This window comes from Hemicordylus capensis, chromosome 5 (genome assembly GCF_027244095.1).
Source record: "Hemicordylus capensis ecotype Gifberg chromosome 5, rHemCap1.1.pri, whole genome shotgun sequence".
In the NCBI taxonomy this organism is placed as follows: domain Eukaryota; kingdom Metazoa; phylum Chordata; class Lepidosauria; order Squamata; family Cordylidae; genus Hemicordylus; species Hemicordylus capensis.
Window position 1 is genome coordinate 209,943,927 of NC_069661.1, and position 26,890 is coordinate 209,970,816.

General features: G+C 44.5%; 1 protein-coding gene across 1 annotated transcript in view; it reads left to right on the forward strand.

The window, feature by feature from the left end:
- The window catches only part of LOC128326664 (solute carrier family 23 member 1-like), a 66,122-nt gene that overhangs the window by 23,167 nt on the left and 16,065 nt on the right, over positions 1-26,890 (forward strand). Inside the window, exons 4-11 of the mRNA XM_053253891.1 lie at positions 2,502-2,660; positions 6,921-7,078; positions 16,124-16,283; positions 17,433-17,614; positions 18,927-19,047; positions 22,445-22,601; positions 24,121-24,374; positions 26,196-26,360. Of these exons, the coding sequence (XP_053109866.1) occupies positions 2,502-2,660; positions 6,921-7,078; positions 16,124-16,283; positions 17,433-17,614; positions 18,927-19,047; positions 22,445-22,601; positions 24,121-24,374; positions 26,196-26,360 (1,356 nt within the window). The remainder of the gene's footprint in view (positions 1-2,501; positions 2,661-6,920; positions 7,079-16,123; positions 16,284-17,432; positions 17,615-18,926; positions 19,048-22,444; positions 22,602-24,120; positions 24,375-26,195; positions 26,361-26,890) is intronic.

Sequence of the window (26,890 nt, forward strand, 5' to 3'; positions counted from 1 at the left end):
CTTTATAGGACCTCAGACAGATCTATTTGTTCAGGAAAGTTTGCTTTTTAGGCTTCCAATATCAAACTGTGTTGCCACCAGCAACGAGGCACCTTTTAATGTTTTGGTCAATGACCATAAGTATAATAAAGTAAAGAGGCACCTTTTAAAAGTGGTGAGTCTCTTTATTTAGCAGGGAGAGAGCAACTGGCCCTATCCACCACCAGCACAGCATTCCTCGAGTGGCTGTTGCTGGTGTCTATCTTATGTTCCTTTTTTAGACTGTGAGCCCTTTGGGGTCAAGAGGAGCCATATTTATTTATTTATTTATTTATTTACAAACAAACAAACAAACAAACAAACCATTTTGGGAACTTTTGTTGAAAAGTGGTATATAAATATTTGTTGTATCTATATTCATATTCATACCATAAATCAAGGCCTCCTGCTGTCTGGGAAGAGCTCAAGCCACATCCAAATGCCCTCCTACCAGAAAGATGAATGAAATGGCCAGGGCCATCCCGAGGAGTGTGCGGAGCTGGGGCAAGCGGCACTCCCCACCAGCCACACTCCTCCTTCACCACTGTTGTTTGCTCCTTGCCCCTCTGAGTATTTAGTAGCGCAGTGCTAAAGAGTTCAATTGGCTCTCTCCTTGTTCAGCGAGGAGAGCGGTGGCCGAACTTCCCAGTGCTGTGTGAGCTGGATACTAAATGAGAGGTGCACGTCTGCTCTGATGCCTAATCAGGGTGCACATGGGATTCTCATTTAGTATCCAGCTCACGAGGTGCTACAATGTTCGCCTCTCTCCTCCAGCTTGGAGAAAGGAAACTAGCTCCGCATGAGCGGGATACTAAATAAGAAGTGTGCATGCACCCGGATGCATGGCACCAGGGGCGTAGCTATAATTGAGCGAAAGGGTTCAAAGAACACGGGCCCCAGCTCCTGAGGGCCCTCCAGTTCCACCCCTCCCTATTTTCTTCATTATCTCCCTCACTCTGGGGGGCCGCCAGAGAGAGAGATGAACACGGGCCCCCTCTCCCCTAGCTACGCCCCTGCATGGCACACGCAGGCCTCTCATTTGGTATCCAGCTCATGTGGTGCTGGGAAGTTTGCCTCTTTCCTGTGAGGAGAGAGGTGACCTTGAACTTCCCAGTGCTGCATGAGCTGGATACTATATGAGAGATGTGTGTGCGCCCTGATGCCTAATCAGGGCACACACGTGCCTCTTATTTAGTATCCAGTTTGTGCAGGCCTGGGAAGTTTGATCACCTCGCTCTTTGCTCGATCGAGGAGGGAGATGATGAAACCGTTTAGCGCAATTCTGAAGAACAGGGAGGGGGGCAAGCAGCAGCAACTCACGGGGAGAGTGGAGATGGTTGGGCCTGGCCGCTAGGCCTGGGAGAGTGCGGGGCTGGAGGTGATTGCCCCACCCACCCTGCCCAAAGGACAGGCCTGGAAATGGCACCGCTGGTATATTAAATATGTATACATAAATAATTAGTGTAGTAGCAGCAAGAATATTTTATTATGATTGACCACATTTATATCTCACCCTTCCTCCAAAGAGCTCAGAGCAGTATTCAAAATGAAATGATTATTAGGCATTTAACATATAGAACACTTTACAGTCTTTCTCTTTTGTTCCCGCAGAGCTACTGTTGGGCGTAGATTGCTAGTTGCCCTAATTTAACGAAAGGGAAGCTGGGCTGGAGACCAAGAATGTATTGTTCACGCTTGCTGTCTCTTAGACTGTTGCATATTTTATTACCCATCTCAGTCCCTGTCCATCATGGTTGTGAGTTTTGGAGTGCCCTCCCCCCCGCCCCCAGCTCTCATAACTGCCCTTGTTCTCTGCAGAGGAAGAAAGCTTGTCCTCTTTAGCAATAGAGAAATCAACTCAAGCTCATTAAACTTTTTCCTGGTGGGAACACACACATAGCAAGTGTGCTATGCATGTGCTGCATAAGGTTGAGAACCAAGGGCTGGGTAAAGAAAAACATTAATGGTATTATATGGTCTAACACTTTTCAAAATGTAGAGTGGGTTCTCCAGAACTGTTTTCGGCTGTCAGATCAAAATGAATGAAATGGCCTCGAAATGAGCTTCCTACACAGGAAGGGGTGAAAGACTATAGGGGCCAACTCAGGGCCGTCCTTAGAGAGCCCGGTGGGGCCTGGGGCAAATCAGCCAGTGTGGGGCTCCCTTCCAGTTAATTCTAATGAGGGTTAAAAGAGCAGGCCTGGGGCTGTCGCCCTGTTTGCCATGCCCTAAGGACAGCCTTGGGCCAACTCTAACGATTTATCTTCAGAACCAATCCATAGTTAGTTTCTTCTTTGGTTTCTGTTCAATCCTCCACCTTGAGACATGTGAAGGTCCAAATAGAAGCATTATGTTGCCAGATAGCAACATAAGGACCTGGGGGGTTCCAAAGAGTTTGTTTATAAATCCTAGATAAGCAAATGGCAGTGGAGTGCCTTTTCCCTGTTCAAACCCTAACCAGTATGTTGTCTCGGTTCCTGCAGATTGATGATGGAGGGCATTACTGTAACTTCACTGAAGCAGGTGCCCCAGATTTGGACTGTGAAGAAAGGCCGAAAGGCCACAGCAAAGACAGCAGCAAACTTGCTTACACTGTCACAGATATTCCTCCTTGGTACCTCTGCATTTTCTTGGGAATTCAGGTGAGGCTTGAAAGAAGGAATAAGTTGTGGGGTTCTTGGCAGGTATTTGTTGTGAGGTGAACGAAACTGTGGCTGAGAATAAATAGTACATTCTGCAAAACTTCAAACCAGCCAAAGATGCAAGTCAGATATAGTAAAACCAGGGAGTCCAACAGAGTCTTTCTCTCCTTTTCATTACATGCCAGATTCAATCAATCAATCATCTTTATTATGGTCAAAGACCAGCACAGGTTATAAATCAGTAATACAGTAAAGTAGATAAGGCAATCAAATTATTATGAAAATAAATGTTACATGTATTATTACTATAAACTATAAGATTGAGATTTGTATTACAGCTCTAGTGGAAAGACTAATGGAATGGGGGTCTAAAATACATTCCAGATTTACAGCATTTATATGCCCTTGAGGTTTCTCCCTTCTGAGGCCTCTAGGGCAGTTACTTATCTTCACAGACCAGTTTCATCAGCTACTGAAAGTGTGTTTCTAAGGACATCCTGCCTGTCAGGTCTGTTCAAGAGTGACAGGGATCCCATCATGCCTTCAATAATTGCACAGAAGGCCCAATTTCAGCAGTTCCGTTAGTGTAGCACTATAACAGGAAAAGCTGGAGTTTCTTAAATTCTCTCTCTCCACAAATGGTAAAGGCACAGTAACCATGTCCTGTACAGATTATATCCCATCCTTTCTCCAAAGCTCAGAGGTGGCATACATTGAGGATTGATCTATGCGTGCTTTGGATACTAGTTCTGTGAGGTAGGTTAGACTGAATAAGAGTAATGGTCTTGAGGTCACCTGTTAAGTTTTATGGCAGAGTGGAGATTTGATCCCAAGTCTCCCCAGTGGAAGTTGAGCATTCACGCATTACACCACACTTGTACTGGCAGCCCTTATTCTGCCTGCCCATTTATGCGTGCTGTTCGGATATATTTCATTACATTGTTTAGTATTCTTTCGCTTGCCTGAGGTGCTCAGCCACGTCCTATTTTCCCCTTCTTTGTCCAAACAGAACAAAAGCAGTTACACTCGATCAGGTGTACTGGCAGAGCTTTGTTAGAATTCTCAGGTCACGAAACACTTTTCTTTTCCTCATAAGTACAAATGCCAACATAGCTTGCATACATATGTATAATACTGTTGTTTGTTCAGTTGTCATCCTTGAGGTAATGCTCAGAGGCACTGATGAAAGATAAAAGCAAAAAGCAAAACAAGAGACCAAAACATAAATAAATCTCAAGTAGGGATGTGCACAAAACCGGTTTGCCCAGTTCGGTTCGAATTCGAACCAGGTGCGAACCAGTAGGGGGTGGTTCGGTTTTGGTTTTGTTCACCAAGTGCAGTTATGGGGCTGCTGAAACCTCCATTCTTCCCTATGGAGAAAAACCTTAAAGCCACTTGTGGGGTGCTGGGGTGGCCCAGAGTGAGTGGTGGTCTAGTGCAAAGAGGGTGCCAACCACCCCCATGGGTTGCTAACCCATGGGGTACTGGGTTTTGTTGTTTCTGAAGTGTTCTGAGTGTAGATTCTTTGGTAGCATATAAGATTTTCAATGACAAACTATGAATCCACTCTCATTGCTAACCTTAAAGACATGTAAACTTCAAAAATCACTTAAAAATCAGCCCTTTGCCCAATTCCTTTCAAATAATTCTAATAGCTTCCTTGCCCACCCTAGGAACTACCACCCAGCACACTCTGCTCTATGACACCCCTTTCCCCCCAACGTGAAGCTATACATTTGCTGCAATCCTAATTATTCCCTATGAGGAATTCAAAAATACTTTAACAATTCACCAATAATCAGAGGAGTGTCCAATTGCCTTTGGATTTTGTGGGTGGTAGGCACCCCTGTCTGTCTACCACCCACCCCTCTTTTGTGCCCCTAGGTGCTCCACAATAGGGGATATGGACTGGTTCTGGTCCCATTATACTCTATGAGAAAAATAATTAAAAATATTTCAAATATTCATAAAAAATCATAGGACTGTCTGATTGCTTCAGGGTTTGGGTGGTTGTTGGCACCCATGGGTGCTCCATAATAAGGTATAATGGCCTGGTTCAAGTCCCATTATACCCTATGAGGAAAAAATAAAAATAATATTTAAAAATTCATTAAAAAATCGTACGAGTGTCCGATTGCTTTGGGGTTTGGGTGGCAGGTACCCCTGGGTGCCAGCTACCATCCTACCAATTTCTGGATGTCCGAACCAGTTAGAACCAGTTTGAATCAAACCACCCCCTGGTTCGGTTCGAATTCGAACCTGCAGCTCAAACCTGATGGCTGGTTTGGTTTGAATTCAAACCTTCGAACCACCCTGGTTTGAATTCAAACCAGTTTAAATTCGAACCGGTTCGCACATCCCTAATCTCAAGATGCTATGAAGCGTTTGTAGGAGCCCAACACCTTTCAGCCACATGAGGCTTTATTCAGGGGTAGCGATTTATAGTATTCCAAAGAACTCTTAACAAGTAGTCCTTTGCCTTCTCAAAAGGTAAAGAACTATTTGCTGTTAGAGTTCTCTTTGGAATACTATAAATTTCTGCCTCTGAGGAAAGCCTCTTGTGGCTGAAACTCGCTGGGCTCCTAATATAAATGCTTCACAGCACCTTGTGATTCACCCCCCACCCCCATTTTGCTCTTTGGTTGGGTGCTTCCTGTTTTTTCCATCTAAAGATACAAGCAGCCTGTTACATCAACCTGAGTGATGACTAAGGCCTAGTTCCCACAAATAGCAAATAAGGCATCAAACCTGTGTTGGAGGCAGAACCACTTCAGACTACAGACAAGTCACTCACATGATTGAGTGACACATTTCCTGCAGATAGAAATCTAGTATGTTGGAGAGAAGATACTAGCATAGTTGCTCTCTGACACTTTAGCTTTCCATGTTCAGGGATCTCTTTATGTGTGGAAAGCAAAAAAGAAAATTAAAAAGTCTGCAATGGGTACTCAAGCTCAGGAGGATTCAGTACTGCACAAAACTACACATTGAGGGTATTCTCACGATCAGTGGAAAGCGGGCTAAGGGAGCTTAGCACACTTCCCACGGATCGTGGGAACCTCCGAGCCCGGTTTCACCAAAGCGGGTCACCCGCTTAACTCCCCCTCCCCTTAGCCCAGGTTAGCAGAGTGAGCGCTCTGCTAACTTGGGTTTTTGTTGTTGTATATTGCCACGGTACACCTCCACACTGTGGCAACACATGAGGAGACCCCCACCGGGAGGCTGAAACAAGCCTCCTGGCCCTGGGGGTCTCTCCAGGATGCCGCACGCATTTGCATGGGGCATTCTGGAACTTCCCGTGGCCCCCGATCCCCGTGGCTCCCGCTGGCTCTGTGACAGAGCCTGCAGTTGTGTGGGTGGCTGGTCCGGTCACCCAGGGCTGCCCAAACGATCGTCTGCGGGGAGAGCGGGCTAAGCCTGCTCTCCCCGCAAACCTGCTCTCGGCGAGTCTCACTGATCGTGAGACTCGCCTCATAAAGTTAAATGCATAGCTTGGTCTTCTTTTTGTTTTTTTGTTTTGTTAAATAGCAACCACAGGGGAGGATGGAAATTGGGACCGGGATCACAGAATTCAGAATGGGATCTTTTGGCCCTGTTCATTTGTTGAAAAAAACCATCCCCTCAAACTGGGGCCTAGAAAAGAAGTTTCCCACCCACCTAAGAACAATTGCTGCTTTAGTGGACCATTTTCATGGGAAACACCAGTACTGTGGAATGGGTTAAACCTTCCCCATGTGCCATAGGCCCCATCCTGATCATCTACCCCTGAGGTGGCAATTTATGTTGTTTTATTACTATTACTGTTATTTGTTATTGTTATTATTAAGACAGAGGACCAGAAGACTGATTAACTGAATGTGTAGTTTGGCCCTAACTGGCAAGCTGCATGATAGTTTAGGATTTCCTTTTCAATTAATACAGTAAAGTAAAGTTGTGCCCTCGAGTTGGTGTCGACTCCTGGCACCCACAGAGCCCTGTGGTTTTCTTTTGGTAGAATACAGGAGGGGTTTACCATTGCCTCATCCCAAGCAGTGTGAGATGATGCCTTTCAGCACCTTCCTATATTGCTGCTGCCCAGTATAGGTATTTCCCATATTCTGGAAACATACCAGCAGGGATTCAAACCAGCAACCTCTTGCTAACTAGGCAAACCATTTCCCTGCTGCACCATTAGGTGGCTGATTAATACAGTACTCTAAGCATTATGCTGAATGAATAGAGACTTTTTCTTAGACTGTCTCTTTTTTCTCTGGTTCTTAGCACTACCTGACTGCACTTGGAGGTCTTGTTGCCATTCCGCTCATCCTTTCCAAAGGGCTTTGCCTAGAACGTGATACTTTGACACAGAGTCACCTGATCAGCACCATCTTCTTTGTCTCCGGAATTTGCACCCTTCTACAAGTCATCTTTGGAGTCAGGTAGGGATGTATTCTATTCTGGAAATAGGACACTCCATTTACAAGTAGTTCTGGCACACAATGAATTAAAAAGCATTACTATTTTTGGCCGGGAAGACCTTGTTCAAGTCATAATAAAACCAACAAAATGTATCTGTTAATGTCAGTGGAATCTGGATCAGGGTCTTAGGAAGCAGAGAATGAGTTGGCAATGGAAAATCTCTATTGCTATCTTTTATATAGATATGGGAAACTAACTGTCGTAAATCTGTTGGCACGGCTGACCTGACAGAATTTACAATCCCTCCAGCTCCACTTCTGTGAGTCAAGATCGAAATTCTGTAGATAAGAGTAGCAGCTTAGCAATGACTTTCAAAGATAAAGTAGTATAAGCAAAATAAAATCCCTTGAAACTAAACTAGGTAGCCCCTTCTACAATATCTGAGCAATAACTGAAACAAAGGAGCAAGGAATGAACAGAACAAGGACAGGCTGAAACAAGAAAGGGTGAACAATTCTAAGTATGAGGAACACTGTCTGTGGAAGGCAACATTGCTGACAGTACCATCTCAGGAACAGCGTCCGCTTGATATAGGGCTCGAGATAACTGGCAGCCAATCAGGCTTTCCTGACTCAGCATTTCTATTCCCTCTCCTGCGAGATCTTGTGCTTGCCTGTCTTCCACTGAGCCTTTCTCTTGAAACGTCTTCGTAACACAGGTGAAATTCCAGCTTCCTCCTGATCAGTCTCCTCAGCCCTCATCTCTGCCAGCTATCCAGATTCCCCTGCCTGCTGCACACCTCAGCTCTAGAGTCTGTTCTCACAGCCAGGTCCTCCTGTTGTGCTTCTGAGCCTGCTCTCCCAACCAAGTCCTCCTGCTCCTCCTCTAACTCTTCTGACTCAGAGGTCTGGGCTATGACACTAACCCTCCTCTTTGTACAGGAGATCATTATATTTTTGGTTTACTGAGATCTTGGAAGAGAAGTAAATCAATGTAAATTAATGCAAGAATTCCCAATCCTTTTACTATAAGACTGATTTGAAGAAACTGCTAAAGTGTAAGTTTACACTAAAGTGCAAGTGAAATAAATGTGTAATTTTTCTAGATGTTTTCCCCTATTTTTGTTCTCACACATAATCTGATTTCTTCTGTCTTCCTTATCCAACTTTTTCTCCATAAATAACACTCACAGCATCTGATTACAAAATTATATTTTCATCTGTTTCCTAATCTTCAGTGGCTGAACGCCAAAACTTTTTATGGTACTGATTTTTAATGCCCCAGTGAATAGCTCAACAGCTGACAACTTTAGGAAACGTGGAATCTTATCTGCTGCTCTTAATTTATGCAAAGTTGTTAATGATTGGTGGGTTGTAGAGTGGAGGGGGTTACTACCTTGTTTCTGGCACGTATGAAGAGTTGTGTCCCCAACCTTGAGCAATATTAGAATCATTTAACATGATCCTGGAAGCAAATGGTATATGGACTAATGCTGTGCAGGCTGGTTAGTCACTTTGTGAAATACTTGTTTGAAGGGAAACTCAGGAAGCAGGAATTCCTTCATGGTCATGGTCTTCTTCAGAGAGGTGTGGGAGAAGAGCAAATTGTCACGCAGTATCAAAGCAATTTGTGCACATGTGCATTCAGAATGGTCCTTCCAGATTCAGTTTGAGCGGGATCTAAAATTAACTGAGCAGACATCACATGTGCATGCCTTAGAGAGAACACACTGGTTCCAGCCTTCTTTTGAGAGAGAGAGAGAGAGAGAGAGAGAGAGAGAGAACATTGGAAGGAAAAGGGCTTCTTCTCCTCTCCAGTGCTGTGATTCTGATCCTAATCCCCATCCCCTCAGAGATCTAATCATGCAGTATTCAAATTACAGGAGGGCAGAGGGGCTCCCTTAGAGACTGTTTTAGGAGACTACAAAAGAGCCATATCTGGCTAAAACTGGGGAAAGTCAAAGGGTGGGAGCTTGAGGATTTCATTCAGTTCTCTCCTATCTTTCCTCCCATAACTTGGGCATGACAATAATGGATCTCTGATGTCTAAGCTCGTTTGGCCCTTAGGCAGACATGAGAACAATGCCAGGGAGAATTTAGTTTAATCCATGGCCTGATGTAGGAATAATCCATTAATTAACATTCTTTGTGCCACGTTAGGAAAAAGAGCAGCTGATAAATTGAGGTCACTTTGCAGCAATTTTATTTGCTGCTGCTGTATCAGTATTTTCTGTCACAGTCACATATAAATGTGAATTTAATCTGTGTCCTTACACACCTGTGTGAAAGCACAAAGGATTCTTCCTGGACTGCGGCTCTTCATAAGCCTCTTGGTGGAATTTATGGGCGCATGCCTACACATTATGCCTTTGCTGTAGGAAACACAGATGTAGTTCCTGTGCCCTGTGGCAATCCCAACTGCTACATAAAGTTCACATCAGTCTTTACTGAATGTGCAGTTGTGCAAATACAGCATGGGGAGTGGGCGAATTAAAAAAAAAGACTGAATGTGCAAAGGCAACCTTTTCACATATGGGAAATGTGCAAAAACTGGTGCCCAATCACAGTGCAGCAAACTTAAATGAAATGAATCAAATGTTGACACAGAGGGCTATAGCTGTTCAGCTTTACGGACAAAGTGGTTTCAGGGTCCAGTTTTGACAAGGGTTCCTTTGTGGAACATCATGAGACACTCCTGAAGGAAATGGGCATGCACCATTCTGCATGTGTTTTTGTCCTTCTGAGGCTGCAGGAGGGAGAGCAAAACAAACCAAAGTCACACTGTTTTGTTTGTGTTTGCTCAACAATGAATCTCTCAGAAAAGGGCACAGATTCTCTTTGTTCCGAGTAAAGCGAGATCCTAATTTTCTTAAGAGTTCACCCCGCTGGCAGCCTTTCAACTTCACAATGACCCCTTTGATTCTGCTTAGGGCTGGTGAATAGTGTTCAGAGCTACTCCATTAAATCTCCTAAGAATGTACCTGTTTTTTAGCCAGAATTATGGAAGAGGGCAAATGTTCCAAGAACTATTTAAACGCCATATACAGGAATTCTCAAGAAGCCCTTGCTGTGACTCCTCCTTGTGATTACCAACTATTTATATGGAAGAGTTTAGCTGGGGTCGGAGGGGAAGCATTGGACACGGTACAGGAGCTCCATCCTACCCCATCTGTGGGATCACTGCCCCTAGAAGCTCTTCTGTCATAGCAGTGATAATAGTCTGGGGCGGGGAGAGTGAAGGAGTACCCAGATTGAGCCCAGGCATCTCCATCAGTCCCACAAGGAGATTCAGTCCAGGTGCACCCTCAAACAGAGTGCTGTGACAATGTTGAGAGATATGTGGCTGACCAAGAGACACCCAGTGAGTTTCATAGCTGAATGGGGATTTCAACTCTGGTCTCCCCGGACCTAGTCCAGCACTCTAACCACTACACCACACTGGCTCTCTTCATCATCACACTGGTGCTGGTGACTTGGAGTGGTGGTTGTTAGGAGCCCAGGAAGCTGCCTTATACTGAGTCAGTCAATTGGTTTACATAGCTCAGTATGTTTTTTAACTGATTGGTAGCAGTTCTCCAAGGTTTCAGAGAGGGGTCTTCTCCAGCCCTACCTGGAGATGCCAGGGTCTGAACCTAGGACCTTCTGCATGCAAAGCAGATGCTCTTCCACTAAGCTATGGCCCCATCCCCCAGGGGAAATGTCTTACACTGTTCATATGTAGTCACCCATCCAAATGCAAACCAAGGCTTAGCAAAACCAAGGGGGCAATTCATGTTCACTACCAGACGGCCAACTTTCCTCCCCTCTTCTGGTTCCTCCTCTGGTTCCAGCAGGTTGTAAACCATGACTTAAAGCCCCAAAGCACACAAGGCAGGGAACCCTGTATTTTTAGGCTACGAACACCTGTATAGGCTAAACAAAAGAGCAACATCCCTCACTATAATGGATGGTTACAGATCTAAAAGAGAGTCCTTTCAGGAATTCATTTTTCACCACGCCCCAAACACCTCTATGAATGCCTCAGATGTAACCTTTGATTAGAGTGTTACTCACTCTCTGTCAATTAGCTGGAGAAGAGTAATGGATTCTAGAATGCCTCAAGCAGCAACATGACCCTTACTAGTGCCATTAGGATATCTGAGCCCCATTTACAAAAAAATAAAAATAAAATAAAATATAGCTTCTCCTTTGAAGTCTTGGGTACACTGAGTGCAGTAACAGCCCTTTATAAACCTTGCCAAGGCCTATTTCAGTCTTGATCTTTCTGTGGAAAATTAACTAGCCCCCAGAGTGGTAAGGCAGTCGTTGTGAAACAGGAAATAATCACTACAGCGGAGGGGTGAATATTTAGGGAATGTGAACTGTCTCTTGAAAAAATTTGACTCGGCATGCATTGATCTTGGATAAATAAGCATTCAACATGTTGAGCTTTTCCTGAGCAGGAGTGGGTGGGATTGCGGGGTTGGGGGGGGAGGGCTTCTCTTTTTGCTGTGATTTCTACACAACTTCCCAAGTGCTTGCAATAGTGGAAATGCCCGTGGAGATGAGTTACAGACCATAGGCTGCAATGCTAACATGTTCAAAGCAGCGTTTCATGCAGAAGGGTAGCTAGGGGAGAGGAGGCCCGTGTTCATCCCTCTCTTTGGCGACCCCCCAGAGTGAGGGAGATAATGAAGATAATAGGGAGGGGTGGAGCTGGAGGGTCCTCAGGAGCTGGGGGCCCGTGTTCTTTGAACCCTTTCGCTCAATTATAGCTACACCCCTGGTTTCATGACTGGTGGGCCAAAGGTTGTCTAAAGAGTTAATAGTCCAGACTGTTGATGAAACTGGTGCATTGGGAAATTGCAGAAGCTGAGCTGCATCCCAAGGAAAGGCAAGAACTGCCTGTCGGGGTAGCCCTTTCATGAGGCAAGGTGACCTCAGGTGGCAAATTATTGGGGTGCCAGCAGGATGGCAAGATGCCCTCTGCTGCTGCCATGAGAGCAGCTCTTTGAGACTGATCCGACCCCTGCTAGCTTTGCAAAGAGCACAAGGAGAGAAGAGGAGACTTCTGGCAACCTTTCCTCCTGCCTGCTCCCCAGGCCACATTAAAAGAACTACACTGGCTGCTGATAAGTTTCCAGGCGAAATCCAAAGTGCTGGTTGTTACCTATAAAGCCCTAAATGGCTTGGGTCCGAGGTATTTAAGAGAATGCCTTCATCTTCATCAACCCCGGTGCTTCTTAGGATTATCTGAGGAGGTCCAGTTGCGGTTGCCACTGGCTTGGTTGGTGGCGACTCGAAACGGGGCCTTTTCTAGAGTTGCCTCGGGACTCTAGAATGCACTTCCTTATGAAATTAGAGTTTCTCCTTCTCTGGATGTTTTTAAGAAGGAATACCTGTTTAGTCAGTCTTTTAGTTTATAGTTTATAGTTTTAAAAGTTTGGGTTTTAGAGTTTTTATTTGTATTTTAAGATTGTTTGAATTGTGCCTATGTTTTAATGGTTTTTAGATTGTGGACCACCCAGAGACTTTGTGTGTGTGAGTGTGTGTGTGGGAGTGTGTGTGTGGTGGTGGTGGTGGTGGTGGTGGTGGTATGGAGCAGTATAAAAATGTAATAAATAAAAATAATAAGAAATAAACAAAATACTGGAGGCCATGGACAATATGACCCCCACACGCACTGTGGGCAGGTGTTCAGCATTCTCGGGCCATGCTGCCACGGTGATGGTGGGCGGCACCTTGCACTCTCCAAACATGCCAAGTCAGGCAGTGGCAACAGGGGTGCTCCCAACGCATGTCAGGTGGGAAGCAAGCCAGGGGAGAAGAGGCATTGACCAGTGGGCAAGGAGTGGAAAATGAACAGTGGGCTGAGGGCAAGCTGTGACAGCTGGCAGCAGGGAGGCCTGGGGAATGGTGGCGGGCTGGCACTTGCCATCTCCTGCGGCCCTCCTCATGCCTGCGCCTGAGGTGATCGCCTCACCCTGTCTCATGGAAAGGCCTCTCCTGCCTGTCTATAGGCATGGCAGGGAGAAGGATGGAAGTCAAGCCAAGGAAATCGGGGTATATATTTGAATGAATTATTTAGTCATCAACCACAACGATGTTAAAATACTAGAATGAAAGCAAATGACCACATACAGTGAAAGTCAATATTCATCTTCTATTCAGAGACTTCAGTTCTCCTGGAACATTTTTTTCTGGAACATTTCATCCAAGTTTCAGAACAATCCATTTCTTGGTATAAGAAGCAAATTGTTCTGAAAGTCGGATGAAAGGTTCAAGGAGAAATGAAGTTCCAGTTGAAGAAGATGTTTGGATTCTGGGAAACAAATCAGAGTTCTTGAACTCTCAGACACTTTGTGTGTGGGTTCCATACGAGTGTATGATAGTACATTAAGAGGCAGGAGAGGTGTCCTTCAAAGATGTAAAAAGGCAGGAAGGCAATGTATTTAATTCAGAACTCCAGCTTTTATTTAAGCAGCAGGGTCCCATGAATGCAACTGCACTCAGGCAACACAGCTAAGCCATTGGGATTGTGCTCTAATCTCTGCAGAAGCTCTCAAAAATCTTGAGATGAAAAGACCCTGCAGAAGGAGCAAAGCTGTCATTTGGGCTGTGACACCAGTTTGCTGCCCTGGATCCAGTCTGGGTTGGGGGCAAACTATAGCCCTTTCCAAACTATAGCCCTTACACTGTATGTGCGCTCAGATGTCTGTAAACGTGTATATGAGGGTTCATTTGACTGTACATGCATTCATTTAAAAAGTGAACCTGGGTAGCTGAAATGCAGGATACAGATAAGAAGTGTACTGCTGTACAGGTGCTCTGCATAATGTATTGGAGAACTGTACGTACTTACAGATCTTTACATAGGTACACTGTACAGGTGAACCTTTGTATTCACGGGGGTTGCGTGCTCTGCTATTAGCACAGATAATGAAACCACGAATACAGAGTCATTAAGTCGTGTGGGTTAGGTTCCCTGAGCCTGACTCCCCGCCCACAATGCACAAAGCCACCCCATGCCAAAATAAAGGGCTCTACCATGCTCCGCCCTTTATTTTGTCATTGGGGGGCTTTTTTAGCATGGGAGGGGTTTCTAAACCCCTCCTGTATTCTACCAAAGAAAACCATATGGCTCTGTGGTCGCCAGGAGTCGACACCGACTCGACGGCACAACTTTACTTTTACCATGCTCCGCGGGTCTTCAGCAGTCCGGTGATCCTCCCCACCCCCACCACCCCTGGCTCAGGCCCAAAGTCCCAGTTTTTCAGCAAAAGATCACGGGGGGGCGGGTGGAATGCCATTTTTCATCAAAATATGCCACAAAAGGGCTGTTTGTCACATTCCAGCCATCCCCAACCCGTGGATATGCAGAATCACACACACCCCTTTTTGCTGTTCTTTGCTTGTGTATACTGAGGTCAGGTGTTAATCCCCTGTTAATTGAGTAAAGAGGCGCCTTTTAAAAGTGGTGATTCTCTTTATTTAGCAGGGGGAGGTCAACTGGCCCAATCCATCCCCAGCACAGCATCCCTCCAGTGGCTGTTGCTGGTGTCTATCTTATTTTTCTTTTTTAGATTGTGAGCCCTTTGGGGACAGGGAGCCATTTTATTTATCTGTTTATATCTATGTAAACCACTTTGGAAACCTTTTGTTAAAAAGCAGTATATACATATTTGTTGTATTCGTATTCGTTTTAATTAACCAACCGCAGATATGTGAATCCATGGATGTCGGGTCTGCAGATATGGAGGTTGTCTTGTACACAGATTGTGTATCTGTTGAACATAATGTGTGAAAAGGTCAGGGTAAGGCTTAAGCAGGGGTGTTTTGCAAGGAGAAGGGACTGTTAAGGCTTCATTGTCGATGGCTACAGTGTAATATTTCATTTGCCCCTCCTAGTGGGAAGAATGATTTACCCTGAGACAAACAGTTGTAGACAAACTGCCCTCTATCTGCACACTCAGGGACCCTGGGTTGGCTACACAGCAGGCTGTGTTGGTGACTTGCAGCTATAGTTTTTTGCTACTTGCTATCATGGCCCATGATAATCTGCAAATTATCTATCATGCAATCTGCAAATAGATGACCTGCAAATTACCTATCATGGCAATGATCAATGATAATCTGCAAACATTTCTCCCCACACTTTTTGCTTACAAAGCATTGTGTTCTGACAGTTATTTTATTTATTATTTATTTATTTATTCGATTTCTATACCGCCCTTCCAAAAATGGCTCAGGGTGGTTTACACAGAGAAATAACAAATAAATAAGATGGATCCCTGTCCCCAAAGGGCTCACAATCTAAAAAGAAACATAAGATAGACACCTGCAACAGTCACTGGAAGTACTGTGCTGGGGATGGATAGTGCCAGTTACTCTCCTCCTGCTAAATAAAGAGAATTACCACATTAAAGGGTGCCTCTTTGCCAAGTTAGCAGGGATGTTAGTAATGTTTGAATCACTACCGTTGTTCTGCAAAAGCAGGACATGACGCTTAAAAGATTTATAGCAGGGCAAGTGGAAGGGAGGGAGCAACATTTTATTGATTGATTGATTGATTGTTAAATTTATACCCCTCCTTTCATTAAGAAAATCCCAAGGCAGGGATTGATGTCTGAAGAGCTCTTAGGCAACTACAGCCTTCATGGGAGGCTCTACCTTTCATCCTAAATTGCAACATGGAACCCACTTTCAATGATTAACCTTCTATGTTATTTTTTCTTAACTATAGTGATTTATACAGATCTGTCTTTGCTGCATACTTTCTCTTTTCTGTTTGTTCCGCCTTTCTTTTCATTTCCCCATCATACCTCCAAAAGATGGCTCTGATTTTGCTGGTGCTGCCCATCTTAGGTAAGATCATAACCCACCAATGGAAGGCTAATGACCTGCTATTCCATTTCTTTCTCAGTAGACGTACATAAAAGACTTCAAAAGTGGTGCTGTAGTTGTCGCTCTTGTTTCACTTGTGGCTGTATGTAGCCTGCCTTACCCCAAAGACTCTGCCAAGGTAGGAAAGCCCCCCAAAGCTCAGTCAGCTCAGCCGTGTCCTTTTTCTCCCTCCCCCTGGCACAGGCTACCTATCCTGCAAGGAGGGACTTTCGCCTTCTTAACGCCTTCACTGGCAATGCTCTCTCTCCCTCGCTGGCAGTGCCCTGCATGGACCACGAATGCCACTTTGGAGGATGTTTCTTCTCCAGAATTCATTGAGGAATGGCAGAAACGAATCCGAGAGGTAATTCATGGGGATCCTGTGGTGGGTATCTTGTTTTGGATTCTAAATAGTGTCATCCCTTTTGAGGTTTTGTATGTATAGAAGCAGTGGCTGAAATTTACTATGGTATTTAAAAACAGGCCTGGCTCAAGACCCAAGGGCCTGAGGCGGCATAGTGAGCCTCAATACCCTTGTTGCATCATGTGGAGGGCACTGTGCACTGACCACCACCACCCCCAATCTCCCAGCCCCTTCCCACTCTTACTGATCCCTGCTGGATTTCCATCCCTGCCAATCTCCCCTGCCCACCTGATAGCTGTTTCTGAAAGAGCAGATGGGGCCAAACTGCAAGGCACCTCCTGTTTGGTGTCTGTGATGGCTCCCTGCCATGGCCCTTTGCTCTCAACAAGGCCATCACAAGCCATGGGTTACTTAGCCTTTCCTCCCCTGTACTGAAGCCCATGCCTGTTCCTGAGGGAGAGGAAGGAGCCATTCTTTGAACAGCTTCTGCCTGGGAATGACTTGCTGCTTTCCGGGCTGACTGGGGTTTGTTCATGTTGACTAGGGTGCCTGAACTCAACAGCAACAGCTTTTCCTTTCCCCCCCAATAGGCTTCCTAACCCCCCCTGCCAACTCCCCTTACCTAGTCATGGTGGAAGAGGCAGTTGGCACTTGTCTTTCAAAAGGCATAGAACAGGAACAGAGTGGCAGGAAGTGGCTCAGAGATACTTCCTGCTGCTTCACACCATCTTCTGTATTTTGAAAAGTTGGTAGAGCAGGAGGAGGAAGAGGATGAGGGTGGTGGCGGCGGCACCGGCTGGTGCATCTGTACACCAGTGCCAGGTTTGGAGCGGGCTTGTGTAGAGAAAGCAGCTGGCAGGCAATCCACCATCTGTACCAATCTGCTGCCCAACAAGGCAGCCATTTCACCCAGCCTCATTGGCTGGCTGGCTGTGTTTTCAAAGTTCCAGTACTGAAGAAGTAGCAAAGACCATGACTGGAAAAGAGGCATGGCAAAGAAGAAAAATCCCACTCAGAACGTTTGAATTAGCTTGAGGGATTGTGAGTGCTGCTTAATCGGGCCCATGAACTACCCTGATTTGCTACAACAAAGGGAATAACTCAAGCTTAAATACAGCCCGATGTAAAGCTTTGCCTTTTCTGTTTCAGTTGCAGGGAGCCATCATGGTATCTTCCTGCTTCCAAATATTTGTCGGCTTCTCTGGCCTCATTGGATTTCTGATGCGGTTTATCGGCCCTTTGACAATTGCCCCAACCATATCCTTGGTGGCATTGCCTCTCTTTGACTCAGCAGGAAAAGATGCAGGATCACACTGGGGTATAGCAGCCATGTAAGTTCTGCCTCCCTGTTTAAACTAAATGAATGTGATGCAAACAAAAAATGTATTCCTCCCACATTCTTCCATTTATAAGCACCCAGATAATTATAAAACAATCCTTTGGCCATGTGGATTTGCGTGAATGGTGTTTTATGTAAATATATATGTTGTGGTGCATATGAGCTGAATGAAAGATGTGCATAAACACTGGCAATCATACACTTTGGAGAGAGAAAGGGAATTATAGTACATGTGCTGGTCTTTAAATATAGTCTCCAAGTAATGCTGGGAGATGTACACAAATCTTAAGTTAAATCAGCTTATTTTATACATTATCTAGTCAATGTGTGAAGAAGAGACAGCACATATCAACCAGTCAATGTAAAACAGTCCCTACTTAGGATGAATTAACATTTTCCAACATCTTTTGGAAACTTTGCCTCTTCATGGGTAAAATATGGAATTATCTGATTATGCTGTAATTTTCTGTACATTTCCCTTGTCTTTATGTAAACAATCAGTATGTGTGTTTATACACATTTTTTCTCTCTGTGTGTAATACAGGCATACATGTGCAAATGTACATATGTATTCTGCACATGTACACGCACGCACACACACACACACACACTTCATTCAAGGCTAGTATATGGAAGAAAAGCAAGCATAAAATATCCACAATTAGATGCCAAGCCAATGTGGATTTGACTAAAAATGAAGGAAAGTGTAAATAGCACGCAGTATAGTGTGTTTGCCTTCTGTTTTTGTTTTACACGCGTATGTGGAGAAATTCCCTAAGTCCCTGAATAATTTTTGAAATGAGCTTTTGATCAGCTTCTAAGTAATAAACAGCAGACAATGTCCCCTAGTGGAGACAAAGCACAGTATGTTTCAGAAGCCACAAAACTTCTAAGAACTGTGATACCAAATTAATGTATATATTTGTAACTCCTGCTGACACTACTGAAGTGTCTGGGATTTATGAGTATGCAAGTGGATTCAGGTGTCTCATTGAATGGATCCTTTTAACAGTGCAGAAATCACAGATATGACATAGTACAAATAACAAGAGCATCATGTCCTGATCCCTGCATAAGCATGAAATGCAAGCATGAGCCGTCAAGCTGGTACCAATACTTGTATTAGTCTCTGCATATTTACCTGAATCCAAGACTAGGTTCTTTCCAAGTTCTTTGATGTTAGAATTCAGATACTTCTTTCTTTTGGGTAAATGCAGTCTGATCTTAAATTCTGAATCAGAACAACTGTGTTAAACATAAAACATATGGAAGATTTTTGTTCTCTTTCTCTTTTGCCACTTCAGAACCATTTTCTTCATAGTTCTTTTCTCTCAGTACTTGAAAAATGTTCCTGTTCCATTGCCAGCTTACCAGAAAAGCAGAAAATGCCACTTCTCCAAGGTCTACCTCTTCCAAATCTTCCCAGTAAGTCACTTTCTTTGGACTTTGGATAAGCAGTCCACATCAGGGCGCTTTCCAGACTAGCTGCTCAAGAGCGGCAAAATGCCGCCGTTCAGGCAAGTCGCATCGAAAACATAAACAGCAGGGGGAGCAGTCTCGCAGCAACTAACAACCCCCCCAAAACAGCAACTCCTTATGCTGTATATATGATGTCCTAGCTCTATATCACAGTGATTAAATTCGAGACAAGGCATTGGCAATGTGAACGGCACCCTGCTGTCTACGTATGGACTGCAGTGTCACAATGCAGGAAGTGTGAAAGCATACTTCCGAGATCTGACATGACCCCATTGCAGGGTCTAATCTGGAAAGCACCCTCGTAGACGAAAGTAGAACTAGTCTTGCTACAGTTATTCACCCAACAAATCTCATTGGCTTCCACTGGGGGCAAGATGGACTGTGTGACTCAAAGCTTCAAAAATCGGCTCATGTTGTGGCATGTCAGCCTACAACCTCTTCAGGGAATTTGGTGAGTTTTGTTTTGATAGTACTGTACATTTTAGAGGTACAATTTAGAGGTATAATTATACCTCTAACACTTAGAGGTACAATTATATGTTAAGTATATGTTCTAGGTATTTGTTAAGACCCAAGCAAACTATGCCTCAACTTGGTTCTTTTTAAAGACTGAGGGATGCTTCTCTGTCCCAGTCAGATCAAGGATCATAGCAAGGTTGGAGTGGGCCCTGGGGCAGGAAGTGAAGATGGGCCCCTGTTCCATGCCGCCGTCTCCCCCCCCCACCGCCACCCCATTTCTTTGCTGCAGAAGAACTATAAGGACATGGCAGGGCCATCACTCACTCTTGCAGGGGCCCCTGTGATTAATAAATATTATATTTTTGTTTGTTTGTTCATGTCAGCCAATCTTAACAATGTTTTGCCACCCACTAGTTTGCTTCACAGCTAAAATGAGGATTTGAATCTCCTCTTTCTTCTGCAGTCAATACTCCACACAATTGTCCCACTGTGGTGTAGTGGTTAGAGTGCTGGATGAGAATTGGGAAGACCCTTCAAATCCTTCCCTACTCAGCCATGAAGCTTACTGGGAGACCAAGTACTCTCTCTCCCATCCTCACCTGCCTCGCAGAACTGTGGTCAGGCAAAAGTGGCGAGGAAGAACTATGTACATTGCTTTGAGTGACTTGAGGGAAGAGCAGGATGTGTGTCATATTAAAATGCGCGCGTGTGTGTGCGCGCGCGCACACACACACACACACACAACATATGCATATTTATGTTGACTTCCAACCACATGTCCTCTAATAGAATCATAACATGCAATGCTACGTATGCCAAAACAGGTCACCTACTTGCAGTCAATATATATCTCCACCAATTTGATTTCAAATCAGACAGCCGAATGGCATACATGGAGTCACCCCAGTTTCTTAGGATTTTAGGATAGCAATAGCACTTACATTTATATACCGCTCTATAGCCGGAGCTCTCTAAGCGGTTTACAATGGTTTAGCATATTGCCCCCAACATTCTGGGTACTCATTTTACTGACCTCGGAAGGATGGAAGGCTGAGTCAACCTTGAGCCCCTGGTCAGGATCGAACTTGTAACCTTCTGGTTGCAGGGCGGCAGTTTTACCACTGCGCCACCAGGGGCTCAGATAAACAAGCATTTGAAGGGCAGGAGAGAAATGCAACTTCTTTATTGTATTTATTTACTACATTTATATCCCCCTATTCCTCTGAGGAGCTCAGCATCGTACTTGCTTATTTTTGTCCTCACAAAAGCCCTGTGAGGTAGGTTAGGCTGAGAGATACATGACTGGCCCAGAGTCACCCAGTGTGTTTCATGGTTGAATGGGGATTCGCACTCAGGTCTTCCCGGTCCTAGTCCAACGCTCTAACCACTACACTATGTTGGCACTATAATGGAGAACTTGAAAGAAATTCTCCATCAGCTGATTTACAAAGTCTTATTCTGATGCACATTTGCTGCTGCTGCTGCCCTCAGTCAGGGAGATGGGAGGGGGAGAAGAAGAGTGAGTAATTGCCCTGTCTCTGGCTCCTTGCCCCATGGCCAGGGGACTTTTGTCCCCCCCCCCCACCATTGCTCCATTATAACTACTCCTCTGAGAGCATACCAGCGGTGGTTCCGTTCCTCATTAGACTGAGCAACTGGATACAAGCTCCAAAGTAGTTTTCCTGCAGCAAAAGGACCTGGCTGTAGCGCTGCTCTGGATGTGGTATGGCATGGCATTGGTGACACCATTTCATGAATGAGGTCAAGCAAAAGAGACACATCTTATGGATAGTCTTTCCTGCCTGCCTCCCGGATTCCCTGGGTAATTTGTACATCACTGTGTGGCCCAAGCATAATTGATCACAGCGTGGAACAGATTGTGCGGGCCAGATGGGCATGGGCATGCATACAGTATTTAAAGCAGCCTGCAGGTTTCCACAGTAGCAGAAATAGCCTCAGGGCAGAAGTCTACATTATTAGCATTTCCCTACTTTTCTGATGCCAGGACAGTCACTCACATACTGCGTGGGGGGACACAGGCGTTGGAGTTCCACCCGTGCTGATGTGCGTGTGTAAACACTGTCAACAGGGTTGTGGAACGGGGCTGTTCTGCTCCATTCTGAAGTTGCATAAATGGAGGTTGCATCACGTGATGCTATTGGAAATAATGGGTGTTGCATCGCACAACTGGGTTTGCAAAACTTTAAGATGGAGCAGCACAACCCTGTTCTGCAACCATTGCCAGTGTTTACGGTGCGGGCGATGCTCCAGCACTCATGCTTTGCTGCATGGTATGTCAGCAACTGAATATTTTCCTGCTCCAGATCAGCATCCCAACAATAGGGAAGAAGAAGTTAAGTTGAGCTCGACAATCCAGAGTGGTGAGAAGGGTGTCACAGGGAAGCCATTTTAAGTAACAACCTGGGTTTTTTTTTGGCAGGGTGTGTGTGGGGGTGTGTTAACATTTAGTTCTACCTTTATAGGGAGCAATAGTTAGGATCAACATTGCTATAGTTATGCTCATCTTAGCAAGCGTGAATAATAATACAATATGCAACCATGAGGTTAAACATCTTCAGGGTTCATTCAACCAGCAAAAAAGAAAAAAGAAAAGGGCCACTAAAGCTTTAGTAGTGTCCTATAAAGATACTGGTACAGAGATACCATGCCCAGAAATGCCCAGATTACAGGCAAGATATCGTTATCTAGCCTAATTATGCTGAAATCCAGGGTAACTGCAACAAGTGAGAACCAGCTGTGCCACAACTATATTTCTTTACACCACCTTGTTAACGTGACAAAAACGTTGCTGATCCATAGAATAGAACTTAGGAGAATGGGTTTAGCCACTAACAAAGCTTCCTTGTCTTCTGTGACTATCTAGGTGCTCTTTGGTCTTTCTATTTCCTGGATTCTGTGTTTGGTTCTCACTGTCACCAATGTCTTCCCTTCGGACCCTAAAGCATATGGCTATTTAGCTCGGACTGACAGCAAAGGAGACGTTGTGTCCAAGGCACCCTGGTTCCGGTTTCCTTACCCAGGTATTGTCATGCTATAATGTTGCTGCTGCTGTTTGCTGACTCATTAGGACTGAGAGCATAAATGCATTGAAGTTTACCCTTACAACTAAATCGTATGCATGCTTATAGTGGGAAGTCAGTCCATGTGGGGCTTACTCCCAAATGTGGGTCGGACCACAGCCTTAATCTATTCATTTCAGATTAAGAAATGGATTTTAATTTAATTTTAATAAAGTCTCCTTCCAGTGAATAGACTTCACTGTTGGTGGCACTGATAGCTGACTGTGTGCATCTCATGATTCAGGCATAGTGTTTAAGAGATGAATCATTTGTTAATTATTTAAATGAATTAATGTTCTGTTCTATAGCATCAGTGGGGGTTCAAAATGTATACAGAATTTAGGAGTCAGTAAGATTTTCGAAATAGGAGCCTACAGGAAGGAAGGAAAAAGGAAGGAAGGAAGGAGACTTGAGCACACCAATGATAGGAAGGATCTTGCTCTTGGTGCATTCTGGTCTTTCCCCACCTCCCGGTGCTTCCCTTCTAGCAGTGCTTTCTTGGGAGGTTCATGGAAATGCTAGTCTGTAACTTGGCTCAGAGCCACTCTTCTTATTGCTGCTACTGCTATTCCATATCTTCCAAAGATAAGCCCTGGTGCTGAAAGAGTTCTGGAGCTGTGCTCTGGGAAACTACAGCTCCAACTTAACTCTGTTTCCAAGGAAGACTAGGATGGTCGGGGGAAGGAAAAGAATGGCAAGTGGACAACGCTGAAAATGGAGAGAGGGTACTGAGTGGAAAAGAGGGCTCTGAGTTGATGGAAGGTGTGTACGAAACATACTGTAGGGAAAGGAAAGAATAAACCCCTGCACATTGTGATAGCTGTCCTGTGCAATGGCTCATTGTGTGATCCATAAAAATGGCTCATCACTTGATGATAACTTCCCTATGAAGCAATTTTAAAGTGGATAAAATAACTGGAATGGCTCACCATCCTCAGGGACATCTGATCTGTAGAGCAATTTAAAATGGCCTCCACAAGGTGGCTGCAACCTGCGAACCAGTCTTAAGGACTCGGCATCAGCTGGCAGCCCTGGATTCTGATCATTGTTTGCCACTTCTTATTAAGGCACCTAATTGGCAAAATAATAATAATAATAATAATTTATTTATTATTTATTCGAATTCTATACCGCCCTTCCAAAAATGGCTCAGGGCAGTTTACACAGAGAAATAATAAATATAAGATGGATCCCTGTCCCCAAAGGGCTCACAATCTAAAAAGAAACATAAGATAGACACCAGCAACAGTCACTGGAGGTACTGTGCTGGAGAGTGGATAGGGCCAGTTACTCTCCCCCTGCTCAGTAAAGAGAATCACCACGTTAAAAGGTGCCTCTTTGCCAAGTTAGCAGGGTTTGATAGGCTCCAACACTGGACATACTTCTTTATAAGGATTTAGATATTTATACTGGTGGACTTTACCAGTCTTAGATCCATACTCTGAACATGGATACTTTTTTGTTTGTTTGTGACATTTAGGCCAATGGGGAGTTCCCACGATTAGCTTTGCTGGAGTGTTTGGCATCCTAGCAGGTGTGATCTCCTCCATGGTGGAATCGGTGGGCGATTACTATGCCTGTGCTCGGTTATCTGGTGCCCCGCCCCCTCCAATGCATGCAATCAATCGCGGAATTGGAGTTGAAGGGATTGGCTGCCTTCTGGCTGGGGCCTGGGGAACAGGGAATGGCACCACGTCTTACAGTGAAAATGTTGGTGCTCTGGGGATCACCCGGGTAAGTCTCATCTCAGTACAAGTAATCCATTATAAGATTATTTCCCATATTGAGCCATTGATACACCTGCCCTCCATGAATCTGTCTAATCCACATCACCACATCCCATAGCAGAGAATTCCATCAATAAATTATGCACTGTGTGAAAAAGTACTTTCTTTGACCGGTCCAGAATTTCTTGGTAATCAGTTCCATGGGATGACCCCTGGTTCTGCAGTTGTGAGAAAGGGAAAAAAATGTATCTTTCTCCTTTCTCTCTACACCATGCATCATTTTATAAACTTCTATCGTGTATCCCCTTTGTAACTTTCCCCCCTAAATTAAAAAGCCCCAGATGTTGTAGCCTTGCCTCATAGGGAAGGTGATCCAGGCCCCTGATCATCATGGTTGCCTTCTTCTGTACCTTTCCCAGTTCTGAGATATGGTGATCAGAACTGTACACAGTGTTGTGCTAATATGCTGGTTGTTTTGTATAATCTGTTTTTTCTATGGTCTGATGACTAAATGCAAATAAAATCAATTTTTAGAAAAATCACAGTATTCCAAATGTAGCTGCACCATAGGTTTGTATAAAGGCATTATAATATTAGCAGTTTTATTTTCAGTCCCCTTTCTAATAATCACTAGCATGGAATTTGCCTTTTTAACAGTTGCTGTACACAGAGTTGACATTTTCGGTGAGCTGTCCGCCATGACCCAAGGATTCCTCTCCTGGTCAGTCACTGACAGCTCAGAACTCATCAGCGTATATGTCAAGTTGGATGTTCTTTGCTCCAATATGCATAATTTTACACTTGCTTACACTGAACCACATTTGCCATTTTGTCTCCCACTCACCCAGTTTGGAGAGATCCTTTTGGAACTCCTCACAATCTGTTTTGGATTTCACTACCCTAGATAGTTTAGTGTCATCTGCAAATTTGGTTACCTCGCTGCTTACCCCAATTTCTAGGTCATTTATGAATGCTGTACATGAAAAAGTGCCGATCCCTGTACAGATCCCTGGGTGACCCTATAGACAAATGCTTACATTTTCAAAAACTGGAGCCAAACATAAAAACAAGAGCAGGACCATGTCTAGATTACAGCAGTGTGTTCAGTTTTTATGCCTACCCTAACAAACTGTCTGTTGCCTGTCATGGAGCCACTGTGCTCCAGGGTGTGCATCCAGTTTGTGTGGGGCATTGTACAGCCCACACCATTGGCTCATCTGAACTGAGAGTATGGTACCCTCATACTACCCTGCACCTGAACAGTGCAAGAGAAGATCAGTACAGTATTGGGGCACAAGCTAATTTTCATGGAAGGTTTGTCTTCAGTTACCTTCTGATGGAGGAAGGCTAGTAAGCTTCCAAGGAATTCCAGGTTTTCCAGAACATCATATGAAAAGCACTGAATTAAGAGGTCTTGACTTTTAAACTCTCAAAACTCAGAGGATTTTAGCTTCCATCTTTCCCCTACTAGTCCTCATGGTGTAGTTGATTCTCAAAAATCAAGAACAGTTGTGCAGTCCCACGAGCAGCTTCTGACAAGTGTATTAGTGTTCTCTAACTTATAAAGAGAGCCATGTCTTATATATGCGGCTGTTATTTAGAGCACATAAAGTGGAGAAGAAACCTCGTATTGAATGGGTTTCTCTTAATGAAACACTGCACATCATAATGTTTACAGTCAAATCCACGACACAGTTGGCTAAACTGGCTTGTTACTGGTCAGACAGAAATTCTGACCTGGCTAGTGAGCCTGATTATAATCTCATCTGCCAGTCTGAGCACTGAATGCTGTTATCCTTTTTAATCTCCTTCTATTCATTTGACACAGGTAGGGAGTAGAATGGTGATTGTGGCTGGAGGGTGTGTCATGCTTCTGACCGGGATGTTTGGCAAAGTGGGAGCTGTGTTTGCCAGCATCCCAACTCCCATCATCGGAGGAATGTTCCTTGTCATGTTTGGTGTTATCACTGCCGTGGGAGTGTCCAATCTGCAGGTAATTGCTTTGTTTTTAAACAAGAGTTGCTTCTTTGGTGTGTGTGTGTGTGTGAGAACCTTTGGCTTGCAAATAGTCCAATTTTATGTTGTCTATCCACATCATTAAAATGCTAGTATGGATATGTTTGTTCAGTTGCTTTCTTAAAGAAACATATATCCTACATCTTAGCTTAAATATAGATGTTTCAGGTGTCTTAGGAACATAGGAAGCTGCCATATATTGATTCAGACCATTGGTCCATCTAGCTCAGCATTGTCTACACAGATTGGCAGCGGCTTCTCCAAGGCTTATTTTATTTGATTGTTTTTACATTTGTATCCCACTCTTCTTCCAAAGGTAAGCCACCTAATGGCGCCGTCGGGAAATGACTTGACTAGTACGCCAGAGGTTGCTGGTTTGAATCCCCGCTGGTATGTTTCCCAGACTATGGGAAACATCTATATTGGGTAGCAGCGATATAGGAAGATGCTGAAAGGCATCATCTCATACTGTGCGGGAGATGGCAATGGTAAACCCCTCCTGTATTC